The following is a 12,985-nucleotide window of genomic DNA, read 5'->3' on the forward strand; positions in this document are numbered from 1 at the left end:
ACTGTAAGTACAAGCAATCAATCTCTTACTACCACATATTTTCTTAATCACTACATAGTATTAAAGAATAGCTAATGAACCAACTGAAGGCTTTCCTTTAGTAATTGCTTTTAGATTGCTCATATTGTGAAAAAAAGTCATCTACCCACGTAAAATTGTTAACGATGTTTTAGTTAGGCCATTCAATACTGGCTAACACCTTTAGAATATTCCTCGTCGTCAGACTTTTGCTATTTAAAACTTTTGTGTCTTAAGTCTTACGTTTTTTGCTGGACATCATTGAGGCTGCTTTTGTTGCCAACGCCCATACCATGTTTCTAACGCCTTATTGTTAATGCCAGAAGTCCTTTTTTCAAGTTTAATCACTGTTCTAGAATCACAAAAATAAAATTAATTAAATATTTATTAGAAAATCTAGCTAAAATTCTATATACAACTTGGATGTGCATTAGATACTGGTTTTACACAATGGAGGAAGTGTCTTTAATGGCACTACTCATATTTAAAGGCGGAAGAATGATGGTAGGAGTTTGTTTATTAGAATGGGCCATTGAAATATAAAACAAAAATATTTTGAAAATACTTTGTCAGACTATATTTTCCAGAGTTGCCAAAATAATATCCCGTTATAAACGATTAAAAACATGTAAAAAGGCGTTAAGTTTGGCCGGGCCGAAATTTAGATACCCACCACCTTGGGTATATATGTAGAACACCTTTTGTCATAATACGGTGAAAAATGCATAATTTATGCCCTCATAGTACCTATATCGAAATATGGTCTGATTTGGACGTAATTCGACACGGACATTACGTGGTCTAATAAGTACTAGTCATTGTTCAATTTTGTAGAACAAAATATTGGTCTTTTGTCTTTGGTCACGGATATCGAAAAGCCTACCATAGGTCACTGTGTCAAATTTCAGCGAAATCGGATTATAAATGTGCCTTTTACAGGGCCAAGACCTTTAATCGAAAGCAGCCTATATGGCAGCTGTATCCAAATCTGGATCGATCTGAACCAAATCAAAGAGGGATGTCAGATAGCGTAACACAACTCACTGACCAAAATTTCGGCAAATCCAGCAATAAATTGGCCTTTCATGGGCCCAAAACCTTAAATCGAAAGATCGGTCTTTATGGCAGCTATATCCCAATCTGAACCGATCTGGGCCAAATTGCAGACATTTGTCGAAAGGCCTAACGCAACTCTTTTGGGCGAAATCGGACCTTTTATGGGCCCAAGACCTTAAAAAGAGAAATCAAACAATAAATGCGTATTTTTTGGCCCCAAAACCTTAAATCGAGATATCGGTCTATATGACAGCTATATTATAATCTGGACCGATCAAAGCCAAATTGAAAAAGAACGTCGAATGACCCAACGCAACTCACTGTCCCAAATTTTGGCAACATCGGATAATAAATGCGCCTTTTATTGAACCAAAACCTTAAATCGAGATATCGGTCTATATGGCAGCTATATCTAAATCTGGACCGATATGGGCCAAATTTAAAAAGTATGTCGAAGGTCGTAACACTACTCACTGTTCCAAATTTCGGAGCCATCGGATAATAAATGCGCCTTTTATGGCCCCAAAATTTAAAATCAAAAGATCGGTCTATATGGCAGCTATATCTAAATCTGAACCGATCTGTGCCATATTGCAGAATTATGTCGAGCGCCTTAACTGAACTCACTGTGCCAAATTTCGACGACGTCGGACAATCAATGCGCCTTTTATTGAACCAAAACCTTAAATCTAGAGATCGGTCTATATGGCAGCTATATCCAAATCTGGACCGATCTGGGCCAAATTAAAGAGGGATGTCGAGGGGCTTAACTTAACTGACTTAAACAAATTTCGGCAAAATCGGACAGTAAATGCGCCTTTTATGGGCGCAAGACCTTAAATCGAGAGATCGGTCTATATGGCAGCTATATCGAAATCTGAGCCGATCTGAGGCAAAGTAAAATAGGATATCGAGTGGCCTAACATAACTCTATGTCCCAAATTTCAGCAAAACCGGGCAATAAATCTGGCTTTTATGAGCCTTAGACCCTAAATTGGCGGATCGGTCTATATGGCAGCTATATCCAAATCTTGATTGATCTGAGCCAAATTGAGGAAGGATGTCGAGGGGCTTAACATAACTCTCTGTCCAAAATTTCATCCAAATCGGATAATAAATATGGCTTTTATGGGCCTAAGACCCTAAATTGGCGGATCGGTCTATATGGCAGCTATATCCAAATCTGAACCGATCTAAGCCAAAATAACGAACGATGTGGAGTGGCCTAAGATAACTCTCTGTCCTAAATTTCAGCAAAATCGGATAATAAATGTGGCTTCTATGGGCCTTAGACCCTAAATTGACGGATCGGTCTCTATGGCAGCTATATCCAAATCTGAACCGATCTATGCCAAATTGAGGAAGAATGTCGAGTGGCCTAAGATAACTCTCTGTCCTAAATTTCAGCAAAATCGGATAATAAATGTGACTTTTATGGGCCTTAGACCCAAAATTGGCGGATCGGTCTATATGGTAGATATATCGAAATCTGGACCGATCTAGTCCAAATTGAGGAAGAATGTCGAGTGACCTAAGATAACTCTTTGTCCCAAATTTCAGCAAAATCGGATAATAAATGTGGCTTCTATGGGCCTTAGACCCTAAATTGGCTGATCGGTGTATATGGCAGCTATATCGAAATCTGAACCGATCTGGGCCAAATTAATGAACGATGTCGAGTGGCCTACTATAACTCTCTGTCCCAAATTTCATCCAAATCGGATAATAAATGTGGCTTTTATGGGCCTTAGACCCTAAATTGGCGGATCGGTCTATATGGCAGCTATATCGAAATCTGGACCGATCTAAACCAAATTGAAGAAGGATGTCGGGTGGCCTAACATAACTCTTCGTCCCAAATTTCAACAAAATCGGATAATAAATGCGCCTTTTATGAGCCCAAAACCTTAAATCGAGAGACCGATCTATATGGCAGCTATATCCAAATCTGGACCGATCTGGGCCAAATTGGGGGAGGATGTCGGGTGGTCTAACATATCTCTTTGTCCCAAATTTCAGCAAAATTGGATAATAAATGTTGCTTTTATGGACCTAAGACCCTAAATCGGCGGATCGGTCTATATGGGGGCTATATCAACATATAGTCCGATATAGCCCATCTTCGAACTTAACCTGCTTATGGACAAAAAAAAAAGAATCTGTGAGAAAATTTCAGCTCAATATCTCTATTTTTAAAGACTGTAGCGTGATTTCAACAGACAGACGGACGGACATGGCTAGATCGCTGTATGGGGTCGGAAATGGGTATTTCGAATATACCCTCATCCTTCGGTGGTGGGTATGAAAAGATGCTGAAACAATGCAGTGATCGAAGTTACCAAGAGGTGCAAGAGTATTGACTTTATACTTTTCAGGGTCAATAGCGTCATTTTGGTGCCCTTGGACACCTACGATATGTTGTGGTTCGTTCTCTAGTATTGGCCAAATAGGTGTAGAGTCAGAAATTTTGGGTTGCCCAAAAAGTAATTGCGGATTTTTTAAAAGAAAGTAAATGCATTTTTAATAAAACTTAGAATGAACTTTAATCAAATATACTCTTTTTACACTTTTTTCTAAAGCAAGCTAAAAGTAACAGCTGATAACTGAAAGAAGAAAGAATGGAATTACAGAGTCACAAGCTGTGAAAAAATTTGTCAACGCCGACTATATGAAAAATCCGTAATTACTTTTTGGGCAACCCAATAGTTTCTATAAAATTTGATCTCCTAATTAGTCCTCTAAGGCCTCTGGAAGATATGAATTTTCTCTGATTTGATAGAGACGTTGTACGTAAAGTACCCATATGCCCTTCAGCTAAATCCATTTGTGTAAGTTTTTATCAGAAACCATTGATTCTGGATTCTCAAAATTCGCCCCGGCCCAACTTTGCACAATATTACTGCTTCCATCTCAGCAGAGGGGAACCCATCTAATGTACACACACTCTAATTAAGAATGCAGGAAGTGATCAGGTTTAATAATATGCTTACGGCCTTTTACAAATAAATAACTCCAATATACCTTATGTGCTTTTAATTAATTTTATCGCCTCTTCAATCATGAATGAGAAAGAAAAAAAGCAAAACCTCTGTGTGGTAACACCTTATTCTGGACTAATACTGGCACTCAATAAAGATTCAATATTTCAAGGCCTTAAAGATCTTGCTGACCATATGCCATTGGCGTCAGCAGGGAGATGTGCATGTTATCTCATTGCTGACCATAGTTAATTCAGCTTTTGGCCACACATAAAACGTAAGCACACATGCAAGCGATAGCCTTGAGCTTTGAATTGTTTTAAGGCTGTAAAAGCCACAACACGAAAATAAAAAAAAAAAAAAAATAATAAAAATAATTTAAGAAAATTATCAATACGAATTTCTCATATGTATCTAAAACAAGAAGGGAATTATTTCGAGAAATTCAAAACAAAAGCAAATTAAACAAAAATTGCCAATCTGTCAATGTTGCACAATCAGCATTTCAATTTTTTCGACATTTCGTTTACAACAGCCTTTGGCTATGGAGAAATCATCGACACACAATTTTAAGATTTAAGTGCACTTAAGCACATGCCAACTGAGCACTTTGGAGAAATGCACTTAAAAATTTCTATACCATGTTTTATCCTTGGGGTGCTTTGTGCTTAAGCCCAATCCATTACCAAGGAGTTCTAACGGTTTTTAATGGAGTTTTTTTTTTCGAAATATGTCTTTCGTGCAAAAACATGAAAGATCACCTTGAATTTTAACAATTATGGATTGCATGTGTGTTACTGGTGGCATTGTTTTGCCCAAAAGTGGTAAGCAATAATATTGGGTTGCCCAAAAAGTAATTGCGGATTTTTTAAAAGAAAGTAAATGCATTTTTAATAAAACTTGGAATGAACTTTAGTCAAATATACTTTTTTTACAATTTTTTTCTAAAGCAAGCTAAAAGTAACAGCTGATAACTGACAGAAGAAAGAATGCAATTACAGAGTCACAAGCTGTGAAAAAATTTGTCAACGCCGACTATAGGAAAAATCCGCAATTACTTTTTGGGCAATCCAATAATTGCTGACACTAAGCATAGTGTCTTTTATATGGAAAAATTTTGAAAGCAAAGAGATTTGATTGAATTGCTTGAACAAAAATTAATAATCATTAGAGATCTTTACATGAAAATCGTAAAAGGTGAGTATGAGACTAATTAACTTTGAGAAATGTCCCTTGAATGCTTAAAGACCTTCAGCAAATCCTTACTTTTATACAAACTCAGAAATCCCCTCCCCTAGGCAAACTTGCTGAGCCTTGAAAATACTTTTAAGGCACTAAATGCCATTATGGCCCTTCTGCTTCAAAAAAAAAAACCAACACATTGCATATCTCTCGTCAATTTGTTGAATGCTATGAAAAATTGTCTTGTAAAGCAAGTTGCTGCTGCTGTAAATTGTTCGGATATTGTAGTGGATGCCCTCCCCTTAAATAGTTGGCAGTAAATGCTGTAATAATAGGGTTTCCCTCAGACATGCATGCACACACCACAACACGCACTTTAAAGCCTCCTTTTGCTGATGTAATTTTTCTTCTCTGGCAATGTAACAACCATTTAGGAAGTGCCACAACATGAGCATATCAAACTTGTCGTCATCATCAGCACCATCGGCATTAGCAAACACCATTCTACCTTGCCATTATGTTTGCCTGCATTTTCTTGCTATTTTTCCTTCAGATACATATATGTGTATTAAAATATGGCCAAAGGTTTCTTTTTGAGATTCTCTCGTCCATGCCAAATGGCGTCACGTTTTCAGCTTCTTGTATCCAACCTTTTTATCACATTAGAGAGAATGAAAGAAAAAACTATTGGGCTTCAAGGGAGAGGGCTACCTATGTGGAACTTAGGCCAAACAAAAGACTTAAGACACAAACACGCAAGCTAAGCTACCATCTTTAAGGTGACCTAATACCTTGTGTTTTATCGAGTTTCAATAAAGAATACTCCCTTTTTCGCTATTATCTTCTAACCTCATTTGGGATGGTGCTTACTTAGAGCGACACTTTTGAAGTTAGCTACGCTTTAGGGTAAACCATTTCCGAAAAGTAATTAACAAACCAAAGATACAACAAATATTTCATTAATCTCCCAAAGGGGAGTGACTTGGTTAATTAGGTTTTTGAATTTGTCAATATAATTTCCTTAGGAAATTTTTGGCAGAACGAAGTTGATCATAGGAAAAATCAGAGGAAAATCTTATATTGGGTTGCCCAAAAATTAAATGCGGATTTTTTAAAAGAAAGTAAATGCATTTTTAATAAAACTTAGAGTGAACCATAATCAAATATACTTTTTTACACTTTTTTTCTAAAGCAAGCTAAAAGTAACAGCTGATAACTGACAGAAGAAAGAATGCAATTACAGAGTCACAAGCTGTGAAAAAATTTGTCAACGCCGACTATATAAAAAATCCGCAATTACTTTTTGGGCAACCCTATATAAAAATCAATTTGTGTTTGTTTCTTTGTTTGCATGTTTGTGTGTTCCTTATAGAATCAGAAACGGCTGAACCTATTTCTCGAAATTTTCACAGATGGTACATAATGACCCCGTGGTGAAAATAGGGTACTGCATTTTTTGATATTTGAAGGGGGGGCGGACCCTCCCCCTTACCTTAATTTTCAGAAACGCCAGATCTCGGAGATGGGTGGTGCAAGTTAAGCGAAATTGTGTGCTCTCATATAATACCCTAAAAATAAAAATTTGGTCTCCAAATTTCGGATGGGGTACCTAGGGGGGCTGCCCCACCCTAAAATCTACCAAACATATATTTAGACCAATCACGACAATATGGGACTCAAATGAAAGGTATTTAGGATAAGAAAACGTATCCAATATCCAATTGTCGAGCGAAGTGCTAGGGGGAGCACCCCAAGCCAGAAAACACCCCTAAATCGGACATATTTACCGACCAAGGCATATGGGTCTCAAATGAAAGGTATTTGCGAATAGAATACGAATCTGATATCCAAATGTGGGATTACGTTTCTGAGGGTCCACCCCTTTCCCAAAACACTCCCCAAACAGGACTTATTTACCGACCATGGGAATATGGGACCAAGTGTTTGGGGGGCCGCCTCTCACCAAAAACATCCCCCAAAGGGGACAAATTTACGACCATAGCAATATGGGGCTCAAATGAAAGGTCTTTGGGAGTAAAGCACGAATTTGATATTAATATTCGGGAAAAGTGTCTATGGGGCCACCCCACCCCCACAACACCACCCAAATAGGAAGTCTTTTCTAACAATTGCAATATGAGGCTCAAATAAGAGGGTTTTTAAAGTGGAACACAAATCCGATATATATTTTAAAGCCCAGCTCAATGAGTAGCCACCCATCCCCCCATAAAACCCCCCAAGACGCTCATATTTGCCGACTATGGAAATATGGGGCTCAAATTAAAGCTATGTGGGGGTAGACCACGTATCTGATATCAACATTAGGGGCCAACTGTCTAGCGGACGTCCTACAACCATAACAACCCCCAAATAGGACGTATTTGCTCATCAAGACAATGTGGGTCTTAAAGAGGGTGGAACTAAATATTCATAGTTTTTAGGGCCAATACCCCAAAACCCGACATATTTGCTGACTTTGGCAATAAGGAGTTTAAATGAGATTAGAAAACTAATTTGATATTCAATTTTTAAGGCCATGGCAATATGGGGTTCAAATAAATGATATATAGATATATGAGAATAGATCACGTTGCTGATATATTTTCAGGGCTTAGAATTTGGGGGACCACCCCACTCCCCAAAACACCCCTAAATCGGGCATATTTACCGACCATGACAATGTGGGGCTTAAATGAAAGGTATTGGGGGGTAGAGCAAGAATTGATACCCATTTTCCGGACCAATTTTCTGTGGGTTTTCCCCTTTTCCCAAAATACCCCACAAACAGTAATTTTTTAATGAAATAAAGATATTTGGGAGTAGAATACGAATTTGATATTCAAATTTAGGATCATGTATTTAGGGCATCATCCCTTTTTGGCATTTTTCGACCATGCCAATATGTGGCTCAAATGATAGGTATTTGAGATTAGAAAACAAATTTGATAATCTATTTTGGGGCCATGTGTTTGGGGGACGCCTCATCCTGTAAACTCCTGTTAAGGGTTTAAATAAATGGTATCTGAGAGAAGAGCACGATGCTGATATTTTTTCAGGGACCACCTCTCCCCCGAAAACACCACTAAATCAGACATCAGAATCGAAGACGATCTAGCCATGTCCGTCCATTTGTCCGTCCATCTGTCTGTTGAAACCACGCTACAGTTTAACAAGTAAAAGCGTGCTAAGTTCGGCCGGGCCGAATCTTATATACCCTCCACCATGGATCGCATTTGTCAAGTTCTTTTCCCGGCATCTCTTCTTAGGCAAAAAAGGATATAAGAAAAGAGTTACTCTGCTATTAAAACGATATCAAGACATGGTCCGGTTCGGACCAAAATTAAATTATATGTTGCGTTAAGAATTGCGCCCATTGGGGCTCCCGAAGTAAAATAGAGAGAACGATTTATATGGGATCTGTATCGGGCTATAGACCGATTCAGACCATAATAAACACGTTTGTTGATGGTCATGAGAGGATCCAACGTACAAAATTTCAGGCATATCGGATAATAATTGCGACCTCTAGGGGTCAAGAAGTCAAGATCCCAGATCGGTTTATATGGCAGCTATATCAGGTTATGAACCGATTTGAACCTTATTTGATCCAGTTGTTTAAAGTAAAAATAAAATACGTCATGCAAAATTTCAGCCAAATCGGATAGAAATTGCGCCCTCTAGAAGCTCAAGAAATCAAATCCCCAGATCTGTTTATATGACAGCTATATCAGTTTATGAACCGATTTGAACCATACTTGGCACAGTTGTTGGATATCATAACGAAATACTTCGTGCAAAAATTCATTCAAATCGGATAAGAATTGTGCCCTCTAGAGGGTCAAGAAGTCAAGACCCAAGATCGGTTTATATGGTAGCTATATCAGGTTATGGACCGATTAGAACCATACTTGGCACAGTTGTTGGGTATCATAACAAAACACGTCGTGCGAAATTCCATTCCAATCGGATAAGAATTGCGCACTCTAGAGGCTCAAGAAGTCAAGACCCAAGATCGGTTTATATGGTAGCTATATCAGGTTATGGACCGATTTGAACCATACTTGGCACTGTTGTTGGATATAATAAGAAAACACGTCGTGCAAAATTTCTTTTCAATCGGATAAGAATTGCGCACTCTAGAGGCTCAAGAAGTCAAGACCCAAGATCGGTTTATATGGCAGCTATATCAGGTTATGGACCGATTTGAACCATACTTAGCACAGTTGTTGGATATCATAACAAAACATGTTGTGCAAAATTTCATTCTGATCGGATAAGAATTGCGCCCTCCAGAGGCTCAAGAAGTCAAGACCCAAGATCGGTTTATATGGCAGCTATATCAGGTTATGGACCGATTTGAACCATACTTGGCACAGTTGTTGGATATCATAACAAAACACGTTGTGCAAAATTTCATTCTGATCGGATAAGAATTGCGCACGCTAGAGGCTGAAGAAGTCAAGACCCAAGATCGGTTTATATGGCAGCTATATCAGGTTATGGACCGATTTGAACCATACTTGGCACAGTTGTTGGATATCATAGCAAAACACGTCATGCAAAATTTCGTTCCAATCGGATAAGAATTGCGCACTCTACAGGCTCAAGAAGTCAAGACCCAAGATCGGTTTATATGGCAGCTATATCAAAACATGGACCGATATGGCCCATTTACAATACCAACCGACCTACACTAATAAGAAGTATTTGTGCAAAATTTCAAGCGGCTAGCTTTACTCCTTCGGAAGTTAGCGTGCTTTCGACAGACAGACGGACGGACGGACGGACGGACGGACGGACGGACGGACAGACGGACGGACATGGCTAGATCGACATAAAATGTCACGACGATCAAGAATATATATACTTTATGGGGTCTCAGACGAATATTTCGAGTAGTTACAAACAGAATGACGAAATTAGTATACCCCCCATCTTATGGTGGAGGGTATAAAAAAAAAAGATATTGAGCTAAAAATTTGTACAGATTCATTTTTTGTCCACAAGCAGGTTAAGTTGGCAGATAGGCTATATGGAACTATATCTTCATATAGCCCCCATATAGACCGATCCGCCAATTTAGGGTCTTAGGCCCAAAAAAGCCACATTTATTATCCGATTTTGCTGAAATTTGGGACAGTGAGTTGTGTGAGTCCATTCAAAATCTTTCATTAATTTGACCCAGATGGGACCACATTTGGGTATAGCTGCTATATACACCGATCTCTCGATTTAAGGTTTTGGAGCCATAAAAGGCGCATTTATTTTCCGATATCGCCAAAATTTGGAACAGTGAATTAAGTTAAACCCCTTGACATACTTCAGCAATATCGCACAGATCGGTTCAGATTTGGATATAGCTGCCATATAGACCGATATCTTGGTTTTAGGTTTTGGGGCCATAAAAGACGCACTTATTGTCCGATGTCGCTGAAATTTGAGACAGTGATTTTGGTTAGGCTCTTCGAAGTCCTTCTTCAATTTTGCCCAGATCGGTCCAGATTTGAATATAGCTGCCATATAGACCGATATCGCGATTTAAGGTCTTGGCCCCATAAAAGGCGCATTTATAATCCGATTTCACTGAAATTTGACTTATGTTAGGCTTTTCGACATCCGTGTCGTATATGGTTCAGATCGGTTTATTTTTAGATATAGCTAGTGTACTTTCAGTATTTGGTCCAAATCGGAACATATTTTGATATAACTGATATGGGACATAAGGTATGAAATTTTCACCGAATTTTGATGAAAGGTGGTTTACATACATTCCCGAGGTGGTGGGTATCCAAAGTTCGGCCCGGCCGAATTTAACGCCTTTTTACTTGTTACTTGTTTTATGTAGGTGGTGTTCGAATGACCTTTTGCCCTTTCTTAATACAGTGTATACTTGGTGTTCCTTAGTTCTAGCTGTGTTTTTGTTATACTTTTTAAGTTTATTCGGCTGACCGGTTTGGTAGCTGGCATTGAAAGCTATCCGCAATTCTTTTCGTTGTTGTGAAAGTTTATCTTCCTCCATTACCAGTTCGTCCTTTAAGGGTTTTGAAAATATTTCACTGATAATATCTTCTCGGAGTTGTTAAACAATATTCAATTGAAAAGAAATTGTATAGAGTTTTTCCAAATTTTCATAAAATATTCTTTTGCCGCATTTTGTTTTAAGTCTATGTACTGAAATTTGTCTCCTTGCGTCATTTACAAGAGACAGGCAATGGATACCACAATTTCATGGTTAAGTCTAAAACTATGGGCGTCATTTATCTTAAAAAACAAAAAAATTTCTTTTACAGTCAATTCAAGTGTAAAACCTTAAAAGGCGTTGCCTCAATGTGACTCAGTATTGCGTATGGCTTACCTTCTATTACCTAAGGACCCAACTTCGCATCTCAATGTTCATTTGTATGTTGTCCTCCTTAAATCTATTTTGTCGTTCGTTTTTTTTTTTTTCTTTCCTACTCCATGCCAGATTTCAATCTATGATTAATGAAACAGCTCATGTTAAATGTTAGTTGTTAGTATATAAAGCACTCTGTAAATGAAGAAGCCTTTGGAAGCAGGCAACAGCTAACTTTGTGGCGATATCACAACGTTAGCCATCCCCAAGAATCTATGGGAGTTGATGAAGAAAAATTGTGTGTATGTTACTTAGAACATGATGTGATGGGATTGCTGGCTACTTTAGCATCACATTCACTATTAAGTGGGAGTTGCCCAATTCGTAGTGGGGCATAAAAAGGAGAGCAGTTTTTTCTTTTCTTATCTGTCCAGATTTGGAATTTTGATTAAACGAGAGTTATGATTTTGCTATAAATTTTAATTAAAAGAAATTAGTTTCTTGGGTGGGGTATGAGGTCAGTTGATTTATATGGAAGAGGCATGTTTAATGGCTAGAGACATCATATAAATATATTAACAATTTTTTTGAGTTGATTGGAAAAAGTAATTCCTTTTTGTTCACAAGGAAGGTTATGGGTAGCATAATAGAATAATTGATCAGAGAGAGGGTCAGTAGGTGACAAATTGGTTTCATGTGGCCAATAAACTCCAAATTCCAGAAAGATTTACAATTTTGAGCAATTTTAGGGCGAAATAATGTGAGTCTTCCATATTCAAAATTTGGTGAATGAAAATTTAATAATTTGGAATAAAAAACAAAGTTACTTCTATAACATCTTCCTTGTAGCCAATATAAAGGGGTTTTCAATAGGGAATTGGCAACTTTGAATTAACAATTTACACTAATCTTTGAATTTTTCTATCACTTTATTCAGTGAAGGTGGCCACCGTAGCGCTGAGGATAGCATGCCCGGCTATGGCGAACCCCGAATCCCGGCGTGAACATCAGAAAAATGTTGAGCGATGGTTATACTCTTACTAATGCTGACTACATTTGTGAGCTACTTTACCATGTAAAAACCCCCCAAAGAGGTGTCACACCAGGGCACTCCGTTTGGACTCGCCTATAAAAGGAAGGCCCCTTATCATTGAGCTTAAAATTGGATCGGATAGCACTCAGTGAATGTGAGAAGTTCGTCCCTGTTCCTCGATGTTCGTGGGCAAATTTTCATTTTTTCATTCAGTGAAGTACACGAACGAAATTTAGCAGTCGGTGACCGCTACTTTAAAAACGTTAACTCCAATTTTGACCAAGCTCATTTTTGACTTAATGGGTTTATGGACGAACCCAAAGTATGCGTTATATGTCAGATGAAAATCCACATGCGTTTCACCAAACAACACTTCATCCACAT

At 38.1% G+C, this 12,985-nt stretch overlaps 1 protein-coding gene across 1 annotated transcript in view; it reads left to right on the plus strand.

Moving 5' to 3' along the window:
• The window catches only part of LOC106088170 (cadherin-99C), a 329,750-nt gene that overhangs the window by 131,583 nt on the left and 185,182 nt on the right, over window positions 1-12,985 (plus strand). The window contains exon 2 of the mRNA XM_059362284.1: window positions 1-3. This exon is cut by the window's left edge and continues 195 nt beyond it. Within this exon, the coding sequence (XP_059218267.1) occupies window positions 1-3 (3 nt within the window). The remainder of the gene's footprint in view (window positions 4-12,985) is intronic.

The sequence above is a fragment of the Stomoxys calcitrans genome, chromosome 2 (genome assembly GCF_963082655.1).
Source record: "Stomoxys calcitrans chromosome 2, idStoCalc2.1, whole genome shotgun sequence".
Classification (NCBI taxonomy): Eukaryota; Metazoa; Arthropoda; class Insecta; order Diptera; family Muscidae; genus Stomoxys; species Stomoxys calcitrans.